Source organism: Leuciscus leuciscus, assembly GCF_965113295.1.
Source record: "Leuciscus leuciscus genome assembly, chromosome: 23".
NCBI classification, from domain to species: Eukaryota; Metazoa; Chordata; class Actinopteri; order Cypriniformes; family Leuciscidae; genus Leuciscus; species Leuciscus leuciscus.
In genome coordinates this window covers 30,533,986-30,556,550 of record NC_138747.1, presented here as the reverse complement: position 1 = coordinate 30,556,550, position 22,565 = coordinate 30,533,986, and the positions used below count along the sequence as shown (strand labels likewise).

Genomic DNA, 22,565 nt, shown 5'->3' with positions numbered 1-22,565 from the left:
GAAGAGACTTCTTTCAAAAACATTAAAATTCTTAATTATTTCAAACTTTTGTAGCCTGTGTATGTGCATAAAGGCTCATGTAAAGGCTATTTTTAGATGCAAACCCCTGTCCCATTCCAGTCACGACCGGCACCATCTGGCATTAAATGAGCAGCATATGGAACCAGGTGCACTGTGGGATAGCTAATTAATATTGGCTGGTATGGTGCATTTGAAGTCAGGCCCAGTATTTCTCCAGTGTCTGCAGTGTAATTCTGTGAGGCTGAAGTGTAGAGAGATGTAGGGGAGTGTGCATGATGAGACAGGATCAGTATTTGAGGAGATATCCATGTTTTTTGTGTGTGTGTCCACAGATGCACAGCCCGTCCTGGATGCATCATCAGTCGTACCTCATGCAGCCCGCAGTGAGTGTCACCTATGCTTTACTGTAGCTTTACATGCATCATCTCTGGGTTTATAGCATCTCTCTCTCTGTGCGTAGGGGACCGTTCTGACTCAAGCGATGGATCACCCGATGTCCATTCAGCCCACGTCTATGATGGGACCCCTGACCCAACAGCTGGGTCACCTGTCTCTCGGCAGCGCCGGCACGGTGAGCTCTTTCACCTTTAATAGATCCTCAACAGGAGTTTGTCTTTAGGGGCTTTCGCACCGGAGGAACCTTTTCATAGTTCCTAGAACTATTGGCGGAAGTTCCCGGATTTTGCCATGTTCGCACCGCAGGAACTAGGAACGATTTTACTTCTAGGAACTACTTTTGGAGGAACTAATTTAACTCCTTCAGAGTCTAAACCAGCACTATAGGAACTACCAGAGATGTTAGTGTTCTCTGATTGGCCGAACGCACGCGAAACACCAGCATTTTAAAAGCTGCAGTCCGTAACTTTTTTCGGTTAAAAATGTTATAAATTTTTGAGCAAGTACATAACCAGCCAGTGTTCAAAACTCTCTGCTTGCCTTTGCTCGATTCAAAACGGTAAGCTTGTAAAAATGTTTTTAACTCCAGTGGTACTGGTGGATTTCTGCGGGACATTCGAGCATGTCTTTGTGTCATTACGTCACATCTGTCCACATAAAGAAGAGTCTCGGCTAGTCTGCTAGTGTGAGGATGCTGGAGGAGATTTATAGCCTTTTCTCACAGCACTTGATATAATCCAGAAAGGTTCAAACGACAATCACCAGTGACAACTGGAGATTCACCCGCTGTAAAACGCGAAAGACTTCGGAGTTATATCGGAAGGGCATTAAATCACGGTAAAACGTCACGCAATGCTGATGTTAATGCATTTATACATTATTAAAAACATATAATTTGCACGGTTTGACGTGATATGATAAGCGATCGTTATATTTAATCAGCGCGATTTACTGCAATGCTTTTTTCCCCTCAGTTGGTCAGAACAAAAGTGGATGTTACTTGTTCAGACGACATTTTCCAGTGAAAATTATAATATTGGTCATACTTCCAAAAGTAGAATCTGTGATTGCGAATGCCAGTATCCACACCGACTGACACGCACGTTCTCCTCAAAACATTGGCTTCATCCGCGCTGTGCCATGCCGAGGCACAACCCACGTAAAGTTGATCATTCCGTGAATAACTGCAATTGCAGATTTCAAACAGAGATGGCGACAAAGAGGAAAAACTACGGACTGCAGCTTTAAAAAAGCAGTGTAAACACACAGATTATAGCAGCCTATATATTTACTCCAGAAACGAACTCTACGAAAACAGTGATAGATGGACCTCCTAACATTTACGCTCAGGAGAAAATCCATCGCAACTTTGAGGGGACCAAGCGAAACAGGATTATGTATTTCTGCTCAGCTAGCGATACTGGACATCAACCACACAGCAAACGCTAATACCTTTTCATTACTGTCTTTCTGTATAACAGTTCTATCTAATAACGTATCAGACAGGACTATTAAACAGATAATAGCATTAGATCGCAGAACTTATGAACGTGGAGAATGCGAGCGCTGTGAGCTCAGGTTCTTGCGTTCTCAGCGCCGTCAAAATAAAAGTCACAAAAACAAGTGCGGCGAATACAGAAAAATGTTCCTATGGGAACCTTTAGTTCTCAGGGAACCACTCTGGTGGCTAGTTCCTAGAGCTACCCGGTGCGAAAGCCCCTTTTGTTTTAGAATCTAATTACTATCAAAGCGCCTCTATTCAGTTTTTTCGGATATTCTCTTTCATGGAGTGTGTAATAGAGCTGTTTGTGACTGTAAAAGATCTGTAAAGTTTCACAGATCAGTGCAGATAAATGGAGTTTTGGTCTCTCAAAAGAAAGAAGTGATTCTGAACTGAAACGAGTGGTCAGTAACTCCAGTCTCACTTCCTGCTGAATCTGCGTAGGTTTGTAACAGATTTGCATAATGCCAGTCTATGTTCTTCATTGGCTGCCGTGAACAACGTCTACATTGACCCTCAAACACTGTAGTTTATCTGAGACTGGAAGAGTTTGGTTTGTGTTGTTCATGTGGAGAAGACGCTGTTTTCTGCTGACAAAGCAAATCCACTTTGATGAGATTGATATGGTAAAACCGACACCATCGTTACTGTTCGTATCACTGAGTATCAAGAGCTGAGGAAGATCCGGAGCTGAAATTCAGATATGATAATGAGCGTTTGGTTTCTGACACGGTCGACCAATCACAACAGACTGGGTCATCTGACCAATCAGAGCAGAGCAGCTCTCAGAGAGGCGGGGTTTAGAGAGACTGAATCCTTGATCGAACTGTTTCAGACACTGAGAGAATAGAGCTGATGCTCCAGTGGAGATTATGAAGAAATTAAAGTGTTTTTTGAGCTTGGATGCATGTAAACCTGTTGTAGGAGACGCCAAAACAACAATAGGAACCTTTAAAATAGCATTATAGGGGCACTTTAAAATGCAATGGAAAGTTTTTAACCATTGTTTTATTTATGTTGTCTACAGTATATTCCTAACACAGCTATGCAAGGAACGTACATCCCTCAGTACACCCCAGTGCCTCCCTCTAGTGTTACATTAGAGGTACGACAACCGTTCATCATCACACACTACTTTACATGATGAACTGGTTCATTACTTACATGTGATTCATTCTCATTCTGTGTGATGTAGGAAAACAGTGGACAACAGCAGCAGGTTTCCATGGAGACGCCTTCGGAACACACTAATTATTCCTATCAGCACAGCAAATGAAGCTTTGGTAATACAACACATAAAAGATGGGAAACATTCAGTATGCTGTCTATCAAATGGCCGATTTGGCACTGCGGCTTATATTTTTATACTCTTATAGAGTATTTAACTATCTTTTATCACTAGCAAAGCTTAGCAACTAGCCTAGGACATGCCAACACCATGGTAAATCATGCTAGCAATGTGCTAATGCATGATAGAAGCATGTTACAAATGTGTTAAATCATGCTAGCAACATGCTAAGACATGTAAGGAATGTGCTGATTAATTTTAGAAACATGCTAGCAACACGTTAAAACATTCTAGCAATGTGTTAAATAATGCTAGAAACATGCTAGAAATGTGCTGAATCATGTCGGCAGCATGTTAAAACATTCTAGCAACGTGCTAATTCATGTTAGAAACATTCCAACACCATGATAAATCATGCTAGCAACATGTTAACAATGTGCCATTTATGCTAGCTATGTGCCAAATCATGTTAACAATGTTAAAACATGATAGCAAAACACTTTTAAACATGTTAACTTGTTAATTTATGCTAGCAAAGTGCTTATTCATGATAACAAAATGTATAACATTGTGATAAATCATGCTAACAACATGTTAAAACATGTTAGCAATGTGCTAATTCATCCTAGAAACATACTAACAACATGTTAAATCATGCTTACAACATGTTAAAAATGCTAGCAACATACTAGCAATGTGTTAAATGTTAGCAACATACTTGAAATGTGTTGGACCATGCTAGCAATTTGGTAAAACGTTAGAAACATGCTAAAAACATGCTAAGCATAACAATGTGTTAAAACATGCTAGCAATGAGTTCATAGAAAATTGGCAAATCTGAATTACAGTTTTTACAAGACACTACTCTCTCTCTCTCTCTCTCTCTCTCTCTCTCTCTCTCTCTCTCTCTCTCTCTCTCTCTCTCTCTCGCGCAGGTGCTCTACAGTTCTGTGGACAATGGAAATCTCTCTGTGAGATTTGCAGATTTCCACAGACGGAAGAGTAGCAGAGGGGATACGGATCACAAAAGGATCTTGTATCTTTTGTAGAACAGAGACCGAGAAGGACGTCACTCATCTTTTGTTCAACTCCTCTCTCTTCAGGTGTCACTCGGCCAACAGTGGGAGACTGTGCAAAAGAGCTATCCATTCATCTATTTTGATAACAAAACAGAAAAAGCATAAAAAAACAAAGATAATTTAGAAAAGGCTAAGGAAAACACAATGTGTTCTTTTATGCACGTAATGGCAAATTCTTATTTTTTAAGAACTAATTCTTTAATATGGGAGGATGAGAAAAGAGAAAGTAAAAACATGTCTTTAATTTTTTTTTGTAAAATATGCAACCTTTTATTTTTTTCGATTTGTTCTTTTGTTTTTCTTCAGTCCGCAGCAGTAAGATATTTTTGTACAGATGCAAACAGTGCATTTTTTGTCCTATTTTTGAGTGTGTCGTGTGATGTTCTGCTGAAGAATCCATTTAAAGCCACTTCTTCATGTCGTACCATTTTAAGAATCTATAAAGAAATAGTGATAAAATCACTCTAATTCGATCATCACTTCTCTGAAAGCATCAGACAATCATTAAATTATTATTTATTGAAAAAATTATCTTTTTTTGGTACATACCAAGGCAATACAGATTTGTCTTTCAAGTTCAAATGAACTATTAGATGCAGAAATAGCTAGAATATCTGACATTGTGAGATTATCCGGTTATTTTTGATGCGCTTCAGCGGTTTAAGCTTTTTTAAACATAGTAATGGAAACGAACCAGATTTTTGTAGAAATGTGTTTTATGAGGGGCATTTTAAATCTAATGATTACCTGTGAAACAGTTTGTGCCTAACGTTACCGTGTTCAGGATCAATTCATTTTTATTTAAAATATGAAAATGTAAAAAAGTATAATTAATCATTTTAGAGTTAAACTTCTGTCTCCTCCCTTCATACTTTAGCTAAAATGGTGTATGTATTGCCACCAAATATTTCAGGTTTCCAAAAGCGTTGGAAATATGCATTGTAATGTACATAGTGTTTCATAAATATTACTTTTATTGGCTTACAGTACGAAGGTCTAGAGGAAGTGACATTAAGTGGTTTGTTAGTATCACAAATATTTCATAAAAGTGATGATAACATATTGACTTGATGAAGCTTCTCAATACAGGACTGCCATAAAGCAGCAATCTTTCTTCATGCTGTAATAGAGCATAAAGCAGATATGGAATCAAAGGAAAGATTCGCTGTCATGTTGTTTTACTGGTGTGAATCTATTAAACACGTATGCAGTGGGGCAAAATAACAATGACAGGGGAAGAAAATCAAGGCATTGGAAAGTTCATTGTTATGCAGTTTTATTCAGTATTTTTGTCTCGTTTTCAAGTCACAATACCTAAACGTACTAAAAGGAAACTCATGTTGTATATATGCTGCGCTGGCCGATATGGCGGACATCTTGGACTTGTGTAGTGATGGGTGAAACGCGGCTTCGTGAAGATTCAAAACCATTGTGAATCACTTGTTTCGGACCAGTGATTCGGAACTGGTTATCAAGCTGCCGAAGTCATGTGATTTCAGTAAACAAGGCTTCGTTACATCACAACTGTCTAGAAATGTTTCTAAATTTCTATACATATCGACATTTTAAAATAAGAATTGTAGTTAATAGTCACTTATTGGTCTGATTAACCCAGTTCTTAAACAAATGTAATAAAACAGACCACCATATTATAGAGGCGCTTAATATTTAACGGTGTTCGATGTTTTTTGAATTGCATTTAATAGATTATACTTTCAATAAAACATTTGCAATTGGTTTATAAAAGTTTTATGCATGTTTTGGCTGAGTTTCCGCTGCATTTGCACGGTTCTGACCAGCAGGGGTCACCAGTGTGTGGTGTTTCCAGCGATTCAAACCAGTGAATCATGTTGTGAATCAATTGGTTCAGATGATTCAAAGTTTAGAATAGCTTTGTTTCTCCCATCACTAGTCATGTGATCTTAAATTGTTGGCCTAATTGAGTCAACCTACCTACTGTATAAGAAAAACGGTGTAATATTAATTTCTTTAGTCGTCCTTTTTTGACGTTTATTTTTACTATGCGAAACATATATTATAACCAGGGCTTGACATTCACTTTTTTGTTCACCAGCCCCTGTGACTAGTGGTTTTCCAAAGTTACCAGCCACTCCGCATTTTCACCGGCCACAATCTTGACATCGATACCATGGGGAAAAACTGCCATATAGATATTTTTTATATTTTCTCATAATTTGGCAGCAGGAATATTAGGCTGCTGTCCCTTTAAGACCTGACACGGATTATACTGTTACACATGCGTTTTCTTTCTCAACTGCTTACGTTCACTTTAAACATAACTGACTGTGTTTACGTGAATACTCTCTAAGTCCAGCATTTTGACATTATTGTGTGTGTGTTTGACTGTAAGCAGCGGAAAGATCTCAGTTTAGCACTGAGAGGCGGCTTTATGTGTGCACACTTTGGCTGTGATCGCAAAACCTGGGGGAACGAGTCAAATTATACACGATATGCGCAATCCCACGCCGAAATTCAAGCCTTGTAACACCAACAATATTCATCCGGAGCAAATGAAACGAGAGTGAGGAGAGGCGGGTTTGTGTAACTCGCTGTCGGAGAGATGAGAGAGAGAGAGAGAGAGAGAGAGAGAGAACAGCTGGTATTGTGGATCTATTCTGTGGAAAATGAGTATTGGAAGTGTTTCAGATATTTCAGTAACACTACATTGCACTTAGTTTATGATGCCTTTTTAAAAGACTAACGCTGAAAAATGTATATATTTAGTATAAAATTCAACCCGGCAAAGTGGCTGGTAGTGTTGAAACACACGCTTTCGGAGAGTTGGCGGAGGTTGATGTCAAGCCCTGAGTAGAACACTAGTGCTAAGAAAAATACACATGGTTCCAGATATATTCTCTGAAAGCAATCTTACTCTTGTACACATTTTTGCCTCTCAAGTAAATATATTTAGTCTTTAGGCTTAAGATATGAAGAGTTCAGATGCAAAAGCCTCGAAGTGTCATGATCTGAAATTTTCTTCTAGAATGATCATTTTTAGCAAGCTTGTATATTTAAGTTCAGTAATTTCACTTAAATGACAATTATTAGGTCATTTTCATTGCCATTTAAGTGAAATTATTGAACTTAAATATACGAGCTTGATAAAGAAGAAAATTTCAGATGGCACTTAGAGGCTTTCGCATCTGAACTCTTCATATCTTCATTGGAAAACAAGACCACAACACTGGTTCTGGACAGTGCGAGGCTTCATCAGGTCGAGTGTTATCATGGCTTGGGTAGTGTGTAGAAGCCTTCGCTGTGGTGCTGGGATTAAACATGACATGATCAGCAGGAACAACTAGGATTAGGATGAAGAAGGACAGAAGCAGTTCTTCAGTGGCTCTCTTCCTTCACGCTGCTGTTTCCATCGTCCGACTGAGATTAGCTGTAGTGTTCGTCTTTAGATGATGAGGATTCCTCCGCTTGTGTGTGTTGGTTGCTGTTCTTTTCTAAATCCCTGATTCATAGGATTTTTGGGGAAGTTGTTCGTGTGCAAATGAAAAACATTTTCATGTTCTTCGTGTCTTTCTCTGTGCAGTTTGTTGTTGTACTTGAAATTTACTGTCCTGGTCAATCATGATGCACTTCTGAAAGAGTTTGACTATCCGAAATGAAAGCTTTGATGTCATTGATAATCTAAAAAAGAGTGTATATTTCCTCATGGTTCCACATGAGTTGTTTTTGTACCTTGTACCTTTTGTGTGTGGCTCTTCTATAGGATATAAACACAAGGGCTTCTATCACACTAAAGGGCTCGTGATGCAGCTGTTACTTCTTCCTCTCGGTGCTTTTACATTTCACCAATGTTAAAGCCATGACCTTGATCTGAAAACTGTTCAATGGTTTTCATAAAGAGACTCTTTTACATATAAAAACATCTTGTAGCTACTAGGATAGTTTGAAATTATATTCAAAGAACGTTGTGTTACTGAAATGGATCTATACCTCTTTTACAGTTTACTGAGATTCAGTGAAATCTTCAGGCCACCCAAAGAATTGATTCATTCCTGCAACCAAAGATATCAATGCCACCCAGAATCAACATGCCTTTAGTTTTCGTTTCTTACTGAGAAATATTTTAAAAGCCCTAAATCCATATGAATGATCATGGAGATGATGAGATTTGAGTTAGTTGGTTACGGCAATGATCAAGTGTTTTTCACTATTTTATTTTTTTCTCATTTCTTTGACTTCTCACCCTTTGCCTACTTTGTCAATGTGATTTTACTGTTGATGTTTTAAGTTTTGACAACGCTATGTCTAAAGATATTTCTCAAGTGATACCACGCACCTCATGAAGGAACACAGGATTTATTTTTGGTTATTAAGCTTGCTAAATCATATCATCCATTACAAATACAAAACATGAAACACGGTTTTGAAACTTTGAAATGATAACAATTCAGATTCATTACATATCGAAATTCTTATATCTTTCTCAGCAACTGGGATGAGACTGAATCAGTTCAATTTGCATGATTTAATGTCATCGATTTCCAACGAATAGCTGCTAATGTTTTGAACAGATCATTTCATAGTTTCAAAATGTATTGCTGCTAACATGGGGTGTTGAAGCTGTTCACCAGACAGAGCCATGGGCAGCAGAGCGTCAGTTCAGAGTTTGGGTTTAGAGATCCACAGAAACAGCTCGTCGTAAAGCCATACGGTATGGTTGTGATGTGATTATTGAACAAATGGCTTGTCTCTTGAACAGCTTTTTTTAAACATATTCTTTATTTATACAGTCACACATTTTGTACAGATAGCTGAAGAAACAGTTTGATGGTTTGTCTGCATGTAAACCAGAGTTTCTAGCCGGTAAAGTGTCTTCCTGTGCCACCGTTTCTGATATTCTGTTACTGTTTTTTTTGTTGTTTTAATGAAAAAAAAAAAAAAGCATCTTCTGTTTGTTTTTACTTTTTTAAAAACTGATCTCCTGAATTTCTTTTTTTAAATAAAATCTTGTTTGTATTTTGTTGGGGTTTTTATTCATTCACAGCATTTTCACCTACTGTAATAACATCAAAACATCAGCTTCATTTTTTATTTTTTTTTGAAATTGTGAGGAATCACATGCTCTTTTAATTTTCATTGAACTTTATAATTATGTATTTATAATTACGTTTCCAATGTCTAAATTCGACTACATATAGACTAGTGCTGTCAAATCAATTAATCACATTTTACATACGTTTTTGTTTATATAACGTGTGTGTGTGGATATATATACACTCACCTAAAGGATTATTAGGAACACCTGTTCAATTTCTCATTAATGCAATTATCTAATCAACCAATCACATGGCAGTTGCTTCAATGCATTTAGGGGTGTGGTCCTGGTCAAGACAATCTCCTGAACTCCAAACTGAATGTCAGAATGGGAAAGAAAGGTGATTTAAGCAATTTTGAGCGTGGCATGGTTGTTGGTGCCAGACGGGCCAGTCTGAGTATTTCACAATCTGCTCAGTTACTGGGATTTTCACGCACAACCATTTCTAGGGTTTACAAAGAATGGTGTGAAAAGGGAAAAACATCCAGTATGCGGCAGTCCTGTGGGCGAAAATGCCTTGTTGATGCTAGAGGTCAGAGGAGAATGGGCCGACTGATTCAAGCTGATAGAAGAGCAACTTTGACTGAAATAACCACTCGTTACAACCGAGGTATGCAGCAAAGCATTTGTGAAGCCACAACACGCACAACCTTGAGGCGGATGGGCTACAACAGCAGAAGACCCCACCGGGTACCACTCATCTCCACTACAAATAGGAAAAAGAGGCTACAATTTGCACGAGCTCACCAAAATTGGACAGTTGAAGACTGGAAAAATGTTGCCTGGTCTGATGAGTCTCGATTTCTGTTGAGACATTCAGATGGTAGAGTCAGAATTTGGCGTAAACAGAATGAGAACATGGATCCATCATGCCTTGTTACCACTGTGCAGGCTGGTGGTGGTGGTGTAATGGTGTGGGGGATGTTTTCTTGGCACACTTTAGGCCCCTTAGTGCCAATTGGGCATCGTTTAAATGCCACGGCCTACCTGAGCATTGTTTCTGACCATGTCCATCCCTTTATGACCACCATGTACCCATCCTCTGATGGCTACTTCCAGCAGGATAATGCATCATGTCACAAAGCTCGAATCATTTCAAATTGGTTTCTTGAACATGACAATGAGTTCACTGTACTAAAATGGCCCCCACAGTCACCAGATCTCAACCCAATAGAGCATCTTTGGGATGTGGTGGAACGGGAGCTTCGTGCCCTGGATGTGCATCCCAAAAATCTCAATCAACTGCAAGATGCTATCCTATCAATATGGGCCAACATTTCTAAAGAATGCTTTCAGCACCTTGTTGAATCAATGCCATGTAGAATTAAGGCAGTTCTGAAGGCGAAAGGGGGTCAAACACAGTATTAGTATGGTGTTCCTAATAATCCTTTAGGTGAGTGTATATACATACATATACACACACATATACACACACATATATATACTATATTGCCAAAAGTATTGGGACACCCCTCCAGATCACTGAATTCAGGTGTTCAGATCACTTCTATGGCCACAGTTGTATTAACTCAAGCACTAGGCATGCAGACACTTCTACAAACGTGTGAAAGAATGGGTCACTCTCAGGAGCTCAGTGAATTCAAGCGTAGTGCCATGATCGGTTTCCACCTGTGCAATAAGTCCATTCGTGAAATTTCTTCACTACTAATTATTCCACGGTCAACTGTTAGTGGTATTATAACAAAGTGGAAGCAATTGGGAACAACAGCAACTCAGCCATGAAGTGGTAGGCCACGTAAAACCACAGAGCGGGGTCAGCGCATGCTGAGGAACATGTGCAGAAGTTGCCAACTTTCTGCAGAGTCAATAGCTAGAGACCTCCAAACTTCGTGTGGCCTTCAGATTTGCTCAAGAACAGTGTGTAGAGCTTCATGGAATGGGTTTCCATGGCCGAGCAGCTGCAGCCAATCCTTACATCACGCTTCTCTGTCTGCCAATCCGATAGACGAGTCTGGGTTTGGCGTTTGCCAGGAGATCTTGCCTGACTGCATTGTGCCAAGTCTAAAGTTTGCTGGAGGGGGGGTTATGGTGTGGGGTTGTTTGGGGGAGGGGGGGTTGTGGTGTGGGGTTGTTTGGTGGAGGGGGGGGGGGGGGGGTTATGGTGTGGGGTTGTTTGGGGGAGGGGGGGGTTATGGTGTGGGGTTGTTTGGGGGAGGGGGGGTTGTGGTGTGGGGTTGTTTGGTGGAGGGGGGGGGGTTATGGTGTGGGGTTGTTTGGGGGAGGGGGGGTTATGGTGTGGGGTTGTTTGGGGGAGGGGGGGTTGTGGTGTGGGGTTGTTTGGTGGAGGGGGGGGGGTTATGGTGTGGGGTTGTTTGGGGGAGGGGGGGTTATGGTGTGGGGTTTTTCAGGGGTTGGGCTTGGCCTCTTAGTTCCAGTGAAACAAACTCTTAATGCTTCAGCATACATAGACATTTTGGTATGGACATTTTCCAACATGACTGCGCACCAGTGCAAAAAGCAGGTCCATAAAGACATGGATGAGGAGTTTGGTGTGGAGGAACTGGACTGTCCTGCTCAGAGTCCTGACCTCAACCCGACAGAACAGCTTTGGGATGAATGAGAGCGGAGACTGCGAGCCAGGCCTTCTCGTCCAACATCAGTGCCTGACTGTGTTCATTCTTCTCCTTTTCTCTGTTCTTTCTAGTAATCTTATTCCCGTTAGCAACATTAGACAACTTGCCAATTCACTAAGTATTAATACTTAAAAAGCTCTAATCAACAAACTTATGTTAGTATTAGCTCAAAAATAAATCATTGCCTCCCTGATGCCACAGTTTTATATCTACTTTATTACATTCATAGACAAAAATACAAAGTGCTTATTGAAGACAGATTGGTCATATGCAAGCAGAAGTGCTGCAGTGCATTATGGGTATTCAGTCAAACGAACAAACCAATCCAGAATGAACTGTCAAATGCAGAACAACATGTGTGAAGGTTACAGAAATACAATGCATTATGAAAAATGACATGCAATGACAAATTGTGATCATTCAAAATTGGTTATGACATTTTCAAATTATGTTCAGTCATTGTTTGTTTTTCACAGTTTGTTGACACACAACATTTATACAAAAAACTGATTAAACAGTATTAAATAATAGAGCTTAATATAAACTCTGCATTTGATTTTTCTGAACCAGCCGAGTGAAAACTGTTATTCACACACAGACTAACATCATCTGCCAGTAGCAAAATGCTTTATCTTCATTTTTTTGTGGCCAAAATACAAACCCACATTTGATGTACATTTTTTATCTTAATTTGTATGTATTATTAATTTCAATTTTATTCAAATTAAACAGTCTCAGTCATATTAAATATTTTAGATTTTGACCTTTGAATAAGTTAACACACAAAGCACATATTCACATTACCTGAGAAAACACTATTACAGTGTTGATTTTCCTTAAACCTACCGGAACATAAAAGGCCACATACATTGGGTTTGCAGAACAAGTTTGGAAGATTAATAGTGTATGTGATGGAGGATATTACTACACAACCGTGGCTCATTCTCGACCATCACCAAACAACTGCAGCAGGAACGTGAACAGGTACACCACATCCAGATAGAGACTCAGAGTGGCAAAGATATACTCTTCAGGACTCATGGAGTATTGCTTGTTTCCCATCAGAAGCTGCAAATCAAAGGCTAGAAACTGAGACAGAAGAGACAGAGACTCAGGTCAGTCCACATTATATCACAAAGTAAATCCTCATTATTTAAAACCATAATCCTTTCTTGACTAATCTGCTTCTCACCATGGTAAACACCACCGCTCCTATGCAGGCATAGACCGCGTGTAACCAGGGCACCTTTTAAAAGAGAAACCGTTAGAAGGCGACTAGAATCTAATCTAGGACAGATAATGGTTTTGTACAGATTGGGACTGGTATTATTAGCCAGTATCTAAAAATACAGTCCTGAACAATGTTGTAACACGTCACAATCAACATGCATTATGTACACATTTCTCTGGATGTAGTGAGTGAAGTAACGCATTACTTTATAAATGTAGCACATTAATATCTAAGTTACTTTTCAGTTTAATTATTTTGCTTAAACGTTTTTTAAATTACTGAATTGAAATTCTCTCTCTTCTCCGTAATATAGTCACTTAGACATGTGCACTCGAATGGGAACCAGTGTTGAGTAAAGTTATGCATTACTTTTAAATTTGCAACAAAATATTTTTTTCACATTTTAGTTACTTTTTTAAATAAGTAACACAAGTTACTTTGTTTTCCCTTGTATCGACTGAGCTCTTTTGTTGAGTGAAATAATCGTGAGGAACTGCAGAGGCGTTGTGTGTGAACATGATGGCTATTGTAGATCTAGACTAAATGTGAGCATTTACTCCTCTCACTTGAACAAAAACACTATTCCTCAAAATCAATAAAAACAGAGAAATGCAAACCCAGAATATTATGTGAACCTCCTATAATTAAATATGTTAAATTACACAAATATACTTTATGTATTGAATCTCACTTTATTGACCAATGACTTTGCTGCTGAACTTTGATGAACCAATTAGAGGAAAAAAGACTAAGTTAAACATCATATTTGTGTTTCATTTTTCTTTGTTTTTAATTGCTGAAGTAAGAGTGTTGAACTTTCTTCTGCGTTCTATTTTTCTGCAATACAGAATGACATCACAGCTGAAAGGTTTGTCTGAGTGGCGCCCTCTACTGTACAGGCGTGAATTTGCACTTCCTTCAGCCTGAGGATTATTCATTTCAGTTTTGGGGCCCTATTTTAAGGATCTAAGTGCATAGTCTAAAGCACACGGCTTAAGAGCACTTCGGGTCCTATCTTGCACCCAGCGCAAATGACTTTGTACACCGACGCATGTATCATTCCTATTTTGCACCCGACGCACAGCGGGCTTTTCCCTCCACAGACGCACGTCGGTAAATTAGGGAATGAACTTGCGCTCCCGGTGGCGGTTCCGGCGCAAACGTTCCCTGGTGCTATTTTACAGTTTCAGAAAACAATTCTGCCACAGACCAGGAGAAACCTAGTCTAAAGTCAGTGGCGCGTTATTCAGAGGCTATTTTAAGTGCGCATGCTTGGCCATAATGTAGCGTGTGCACAACACACACACACTTTGCTTCTCTCATCTACACAGATACAGCAGTTTTCATTTTTTCAAACCATACATTATTTCAAGGAAAAATATTCCACACGAGGAAAATCATTGTTGTGTCCATGAAGATGTGAAAAAATAGGCATAAATCTAGCTTACACATTTACCCAAATGATCATACGCCTGTTTAACCGAAGCTAATTTGGGTGTGTTTCTCCATCCCCAATGTCACTTCTCTGTGTTTTACGGCCCTGACGAGAACGTCGGTCTCCTCGGCTGTGAACCGCTCCTGGCGCGCGCCTGGCAAACCCGCAGTTATAATAGCAATCCGCCATGGAACAAGCACGCCTGCTCTTAAAGGGAATGTGAGATGTCGCTCTGATTGGTTTATTTCACGTTACGCCCAAACCACACCTATGAGTAATGAAGCTACTTCAGACCAATTCATTTTAGATTTGTGCCGAGATCCGCCCACAAAGTTACTTGCATTTTGCGTTTGATACTTGTGTTTCAGATCGTTATAATAGTGCGAGTCCGAATCCACTTTTGCTAGTTTAACGACGGGGAAAATGGTCAGCGCTCCTGGAGCATGGTCTAAAAGGGTTGTCTCTATTCTCTTAATGAGTAATGGGCATATTTTGGGCGTAACGTGAATTAAAAAAATCAGAGTCTCTTCTCCCATTCCCTTTAAAAGCCAGTTGCGCTCGCGCCATGGCGGATTCGCTATTTACATGACGGAATTTGCAAGCAGAAAAACTGAATGCTTCTCTACCATGCAGACCATCTACGGGACAAAGTGTACGCGCGTTGTGGACCCGCCTATAGGCGCACATTACTAATGCGCTCTTTAAATAACAAAAAAATATTGCGCAGTTTATTTCAGTTTCCTCAAAATAGCAACGCGTCATCAATGCGCCTGAACACACACTCGTTTTCACACCAGCAGCCCATGGGCGCGCAAATGCATTTGCTATTTAAACAACGTGACGCAGGACGTGAAAATCTAACTAAACACACTTGCGTCGCTCCTGGCGCTGCATTGCACAGGCCAGGGTGTATGATAGGGCCCTTGGTGTGAAAGGTCTATATTTGTCCCAAAAAAAGACCTTCAGGGGTTTGTACAGTTGTACAGTCGGTAATATAAACCATAATGTTGAGATTTTTGTATGGTCAGGAAATGAAGGTGAATATTATATAGGCTATGTTGTTGAATGCATTACTGCGTTGAACACAAAAAAACGTTTCTGTACAAAACCCCCCACAAGTCCTGGACGAGAGCGAGCCTCAGCCAGCTGAGATAAAAGTAATGCAAAAGTAATGTAATGCATTACTTTACATAAAGAGTAACTAAGTTACCTAATTAATTACTTTTTTAGGGAGTAATGCAATGATATAACACATTTGCATTTAAATGTAACTTTCCCCAACACTGGTCCTGAACTCTATTTATTCAGTTGAGTGTGAAGCTCAGTGAGGTTTTACTAAAGTTGACTTTTACTTACATAGCCAAAGGGAACCACGAATCCCATGACAATAGCACAGAAAAACATGACCATAACCAGAATGAAGAGAAGACCTTGGTATGAGGTGATGTCAATCTATAGAGACAAATAAATCATATTATTGTATTTTGCATGTATAAACATTAGTACTTATTGTACTTTAAAGCAACATTGCTTTATAAAAGCAATATGATAAAAGACACCAATGTTCACAAAAAATGTAAATTTAGTAATATTAATGATTGGAATAATGCTTTCATCGGTTGCTCACCTTGCTCTGAAAGCTGAAGATGGTGACGCACAGAAGCACGGTGGCAGTGATGCCAATGCACAGGATCACAGACTTGGTGTTGTAGAAACTGTAGGAAAAAACGACCGGTGTGGTCAGAAGATATTGAACATATCCTGTGGAATTTAGAAAAACAAGTTTGCAAACATGCAAACGCGTAACAGATATGTCATTACCTGGAGATAAAACCCAACATGCAAGCCATGCTCAGAGTCTTTGGTTCACAAAAGCATGCAAAATAAACGACAGCGGGAAAAAGGGGGAAGAAAACAATCATAGAACATTTAATTATATGAATGCAGTGTAATGCAATGAAATGCAAACATTTTAAGTATGGCTCTAAAATGATTTTTGGGCTACTGTAGAAAAAAGGCAAACCTGTACTTTACACTCTAAAAAATAAAGGTTCCAAGAGGACAGTTTGGCAGTGATGCTGTAGAAGAACCATTACTGGCTCCTCACAGAACCTTCCAGCGCTCAGATCTTAAAACAACTTTTTCTTTTTCTTAGTGTGAAGAACATTTGAATAATCGAAAGAACTTTGGTGCATTTGAAAGGTTCTCCATGGATGTTGAAGGTTCTTCATGGAACCATTGATGCCAATAAAGGACTTTTATTTTGAAGAGTGTATTTGAGGTGAGGGATTTATTTATTTTAGGATGTATTTAATTATAATAAAGTCAAAGTTGATGACATTTTTAAACAAATACTCACAAAGATTGTAAGCAGAATAAAATTCCATGGAAACTGCCTCCTATAATACAGAAATGATAAGATTATTTTATGATGTGTTTTCCTGCTTATTTCTCATATAGAATAAGTGTATTCAGTTTCATGAACTGACCTCAAATCACCACAGCAAATCAATGTGAAATATGTGACGAGAAACAGAAGACTGCAAAACACACACATATTGCTGAAGTTAAAGATCACTGAAAGTAATACCTAAAAGTGGAGCATTTTAGAGCATTTATGGCCATATTTTAATGACTGATATTACATACTTGGACATGGAGTATAAAATAGGATGTGTTTGAATGTACATCCTCACCGGAGCACTGAGGAAAGCAGAGGAAAAGAGGTTAGGAGTGTCAAAAATCAATACTTACTATCATACGCTTCCACATAACTCATACAACACACTGTTCAAAAGTTGAGGTCGGTAAGATTTTCTTTGTTCGTTGTTTAAGTCTTGTTTACTCACCAAGTTAAAACAGTAATATTGTGAAGTATTATTGCAGTTTAAAATAACTGTGCTCTCTGTGAATATATGTTCAAATGTAATTTATTCATGTGATCAAAGCTGAATTGTTAAAAAAGTGGGCCAATTTAGTCCCAAGTATTGGAATAGTACACTTACAAGTATACTACTAGTACATTGATATAATAATTACTACATAAGGTAAACTTAAAAATATACTTGAACTTTACTTGAGTATACTTAAAATGAACTTGAAGTATACTTATTTTTTGTAAGGATTATCAATGTTGACAAGAGTTGTGCTGCTTCATATTTTTGTGGAAACTGCGATGGAAATCTTTAATGCGTTTAAAAGTTGAATGCGTCCTTGCTGACTAAAAGTATGAATTTGTTTACAGTAATAATAATCCATCTGTGAGCAGTGTGCAGTATCTCGACTCACTGGAACGTGAAGAGAGCGATGACTGCCACTGTTGAGAAGAGCTGCAGCATCAGGATGGAGAAAACCTGCCAGAAACAACAAGACACATGTTTATTACAAGCTTTTTGACTTGATCATCCTCAATACATATTTCATTTGAATATTTAAAGTGTCACCTTTCGTATAAAGATTCGTCTAATAAATTTGTCATCCCAGGAAAACGTTCCTTCACCGTAGTAGTAACCAGGACATCCTGCAAAAGGAAAAATAAATGAATATATAAGACCAGAAATATGTATTTGACAATATTTGTGAGAATGCTTTAATAAGCACCAGCGTTGGCCTCGTCGTAGCTTGGCGGCATGTGTCCGTCCACAGTCTGGACCGTCGGGGCAATCTGTCAAAACAAACCGGGGTAATATAGAGGCCAATAACATGCTGCCAAATCTGAATTATTCAACTCACTTTGAGAATGATTATAAAATACTCTGAGTAAACTTTAATCTTTGATTATTGTTTTATAAGCTTATGGATATAATCCAATACAGAGATTAACTGACCTGTGCAAATGAAACCATGAAATACAGGACATATTGTGTCATGAAAAAGATCATTTAGATTGTGTGTATGAATGCAATATGTAATACAGTCGGTTTAATTCTTTAGTCTTCAGTAGAATAAAACTGTAAATGTTATTATGTCACTGTAAAGACAGAATCTTGATCTATAAATAGTGGTAATAATCTCCTTATGGAAATATGCCAGCAAAGCACGCGGTGTCTTCAGTTGATCAGTTTTAATGCCATTCAGTCAATTACATTTATAACCATTAATTTATGTTACTTTATTATATATATATATATATATATATATTATTATTTTATTATATAGACATCATTACTTGTAGATTAATTCATCTTCACTTTACTTTCACGGTTTACAGAAAGTCTTCTGATTTGTATTCTATTCTATTGTTATGTTATCTGATCTTATGTTGTTGTATTCTATTCTATTGTTCTGTTATATTCTATTCCATTTTTCTGTTTTGTTTTGTTTTGTTCTGGTCTGTTCTGTTATATTCCATTGTTCTGGTTTGTTCTATACTATTATTTTCCATTTTTCTGTTTTGCTCTGGTCTGGTCTGTTCTATTCTATTCTATTGTTATGTTATGTTACCTGATCTTATGTTGTTGTATTCTATTCTATTCTATTCTATTCTATTCTATTCTATTGTTCTGTTATATTCTATTCCATTGTTCTGTTTTGTTCTGTTCTATTCTATTCTGTTCTATTCTATTCTATTCTATTGTTCTGTTATATTCTATTCCATTGTTCTGGTTTGTTCTATACTACTGTTTTCCATTTTTCTGTTTTGCTATTCTATAGTAACTGATAAAACAATACCTTACCTTTTTCTGTGTCATTGTCAGTGATGTTTTCCACCGATGTGAGGATCCGCTGTGGTTCTCAGAGGAAAGCGGAGAGTTTCAGTCGGTCAGTGTGTGTGTGTGTGTGTGTGTGTGTGTGGAGATTTATAGTATCTATCCAGGCTAATCCCTCCAGCAGGGCTTTAGTTCATTCCAGCAACGTCTCAGCACTGGAAGGCATGATGGGATCGGGTGGGAAAACACATGCTTCATAACAGATCTTGGGCTTCTCCTTTGACATGTGATGCAACAGGTGTGCTATATTTAGAGTTATATAGCATGTTATGTATGTAGGACAAACCTGAAAGAAGAAAGATGATGATACAGAAGTACATGTGAAGATGACATTATTTGAGTTGAAAATGTTGGAAAGGTGTGGGTTTGTCTCGTCTTGTTTTGTATTATTATAAATTCAAGATACATTTAGGCTACTTGAGAAGCAAAATGAGTTGATATTGTGGTTTTCTGAAAAGAAAAAAGAAAAGAAAAATCATAATGAAGTTAGTTTATTCTTAGAATAAGATCAAATATCTGCATTTTTCTGACTCCATTGGCAGATATTAGTCCTTGTTTTTTAAGCATGAACTCACTTCATTTTGATTAATATTCCATAAAAGAAGACTTCATATCTGAAGTCATTTTGCTTCTCAAGTAAATGTATGTTAATTGATTTAAGAATGTTTAGATATATTCGAACTGGAAAACAAGACTGAGGAAGATAATCATGTGTGCAGTGCATTGACTCTGTGTTATAGAGCTCTAGTGTTATTGCATAAATGTGTTCTTGTTGTTAAAAAAAGAAATGCATTTAATATGTATTTCATACATATTTTCATTAAAAAAAATAGTTATGATTGTAATAAGATTGATACATAACTTGGGGAGACAACTTCAGCATAATAAAATACCCTAACAATATTAAATAGAAGAAAATATCAATAAAAGAAAAATACAGTAAAAAACTAACTTTTTTTCATTCAAAATGTTAACATTTGCTAATAACAACAAGTTAGAGATATTAATAAGTTAATAATACACACAGTACAGCTAGTGTCAATAATTCCCTGCTCATTTCATTGTTCACGAATATTCTAAAGGAACGCAAAAGGCTTGTGGAACGGCCATGTTTTTTTTTTAAATTAAATATGATAAATATAGTGCTGTAACGTGATTGTCCATCAAGAGGCAGTCGTTTATTTCCATGATAGATTAATAGAAGAGGCCGGACAGCTTGTCATGAGGGATATGCACAATATATGGGGCAAGTTGTCACATTAAAATAAAAGCAAAGACGAATTTTCGTTCGTAGACGTGTAATTGACATTCATAAAGTCATTGTAAACTAACAATAATTAGATTTAGTGGTTTCATTTCATGTTTTGTGATTCATATTATTGATATACTGCGTAAAAGCAATTATAGATAGGCAATATCAATATGGCCATATGTGAACATAAGCACATCAACAATGTTAGCCTATATGTTATGTTATTATACAATAGTATTATTAGTATGGAACGTTTAGTCTGTCAGGTTGTTGTGGGTCATGAAACAGTGACTTCATGCTTTAGTAAGCTGCTTCTATAACGACTGCTAAAGGTTTAAGGGTTTATTTCTAGAAGCCTGCTTGTCAGTGGGCCAAACTATAGTACGAGAGCTGTTTATTTATATGTGCTGGAGGGAAAGATTTGATCAGTTCATACATTTCTGGGACTCAAACCCATGACCTTGCCGTTGTCTGAGCTACAGAACTGTAATTTCCAAAGTCATGTCAGAAATATTTATGAAAGTTACGTCATCTAAGCTAACGTGCTAGTTTGTCGGTAGAGGGCGCTCTTCAGTTTATGTTCCCTGTAAATGATTTTTGACTGCATTATGATGATTTCTTAATTCAGAATATGATCAAGATGTGTAGGTGGATGTGTTCAGGGAATTTGCCTGTTAAAAGTATAACATTTAAAGCCCCTTAAATGAACGAACTGACTCGAAAAAAGATTCGTTCATTTTGATGAACGAGATCGAACAAGAGAGTCAGTAAAATGATCCGAACTTCCCATCACTAGTTTATTATGGCCTGGTTTCTGTCCAATAATCATAACTTTTCTTGTAATAACTTACCAGAGTCCACATAACATGGTTTAACTAGCGCAGGTTTTTCCCCTCCATGTGTTCAAACATTTCCGGTTGAAACAGGAAGTTGGTGTAGGACATGCTGGCGCTATGAACAACATTATTTTCGCATGTTTTCCTAAAAAAAGAAAGACTGTAAGCTGCAAATATGTGCAGTAATACTAATTGTGATATAATATATAATAATAATAATATTTTATTGTTTGCTCGCCTTAAGATTTAAAAAAATTAACTCATTGATGTCATCTTAAAAAAAACAACATTTTATTCAGATGTTTAGTTTTAGCCAAACATAAAATAGAATTGTATGATGAGTTCAGTCTCTGTTTCATTACTTGCTTAGCTTGCAAGAAACAGTCAAATATATTTTTAGAAATCATATTTAAAGACTTTATTTATTTTTGTTTTATTTATCAGTTTATTGATATAGGGACAGTATATATATATATATATATATATATATATATATATATATATATATATATATATATATATATATATATATATATATATATATATATATATATATAACATGATTCCAGTCAAAAACTGGAAAATATGTATTGCACATCGACAGAATAGCATAAGCAAATTTTCGTCTCGGGTCCCTAGAAAGCCAAAAGAAATAAAAAATAAAAACTACTACTCAAAGAATACTACCACAGAATGTCATACACATTCAAATACATACCTAAATGACCTGTACCTATTGTAAGGATGCTTCCAACCCTGGCATGAATAACTACATAAATCAAACATTTATTAAATAAATGTGTTTTTTATTTATTTTTTATTCAATTTAAATTTATTCAAACTAATGTCATTAATGTTAGCCCACTGTTCATTTAAATGTAGTATAGCACAGTAACCGCAAGAGGGCGCACTTACTGTATTTAAATGCCATATCAAACATTATTAATTTGGATGTACAATATTTATTTATTTGTTTATGATCCATTAATACTAACACTCTCTTTTCTCTTCTCTCTACTCTATATCTGTTTATAAAAAATTACATATACTGTGTTAGACTAAACTGGGAAGGGTCACAGCACTTACATACTGTTGTCCTATTGTTAGTTAAACTGCCTCTATTGCTCTCCTCATTTGTAAGTCGCTTTGGAT

The 22,565-nt window shown here is 37.4% G+C and overlaps 2 protein-coding genes and 1 long non-coding RNA gene across 3 annotated transcripts in view; 1 reads left to right on the top strand and 2 right to left on the bottom strand.

Moving 5' to 3' along the window:
* Nucleotides 1-9,277, top strand: part of rbms2a (RNA binding motif, single stranded interacting protein 2a) — a 72,272-nt gene extending 62,995 nt beyond the window's left edge. Inside the window, exons 10-14 of the mRNA XM_082156528.1 lie at nt 354-404; nt 482-592; nt 2,946-3,023; nt 3,114-3,201; nt 4,142-9,277. Coding sequence (XP_082012654.1) covers nt 354-404; nt 482-592; nt 2,946-3,023; nt 3,114-3,194 — 321 coding nt within the window. The 3' untranslated portion in view covers nt 3,195-3,201; nt 4,142-9,277. The remainder of the gene's footprint in view (nt 1-353; nt 405-481; nt 593-2,945; nt 3,024-3,113; nt 3,202-4,141) is intronic.
* Nucleotides 8,498-11,358, bottom strand: LOC309488401. The gene is made up of 2 exons (XR_014202121.1): nt 10,764-11,358; nt 8,498-9,542 (listed from the first exon to the last, which is right to left on the bottom strand). It is a non-coding gene; the product is annotated as an uncharacterized lncRNA (long non-coding RNA).
* A 378-nt stretch (nt 11,359-11,736) lies between these two features.
* faim2b (Fas apoptotic inhibitory molecule 2b) lies at nt 11,737-21,505 on the bottom strand. Its single transcript, XM_082156606.1, has 13 exons — nt 21,429-21,505; nt 19,293-19,611; nt 18,217-18,280; nt 18,060-18,136; nt 17,905-17,969; nt 17,266-17,319; nt 17,106-17,156; nt 16,976-17,015; nt 16,438-16,475; nt 16,244-16,331; nt 15,973-16,068; nt 13,143-13,196; nt 11,737-13,039 (listed from the first exon to the last, which is right to left on the bottom strand). The coding sequence occupies exons 2-13, from the start codon at nt 19,305-19,307 to the stop codon at nt 12,890-12,892; spliced, it is 792 nt and encodes a 263-aa protein (XP_082012732.1). The 5' UTR covers nt 19,308-19,611; nt 21,429-21,505; the 3' UTR covers nt 11,737-12,889.
* Between the last annotated feature and the right edge of the window lie 1,060 nt (nt 21,506-22,565).

Excerpts from the sequence above, each read along its gene's own strand:
- faim2b (XM_082156606.1), bottom strand. Across the intron at positions 17,016-17,105 it reads ATTTGCTGTGGTGATTTGAG|GAGGCAGTTTCCATGGAATT; the intron begins GTCAGTTCATGA and ends TCTGTATTATAG. Across the intron at positions 16,332-16,437 it reads ATGTTGGGTTTTATCTCCAG|TTTCTACAACACCAAGTCTG; the intron begins GTAATGACATAT and ends TTTTTCCTACAG.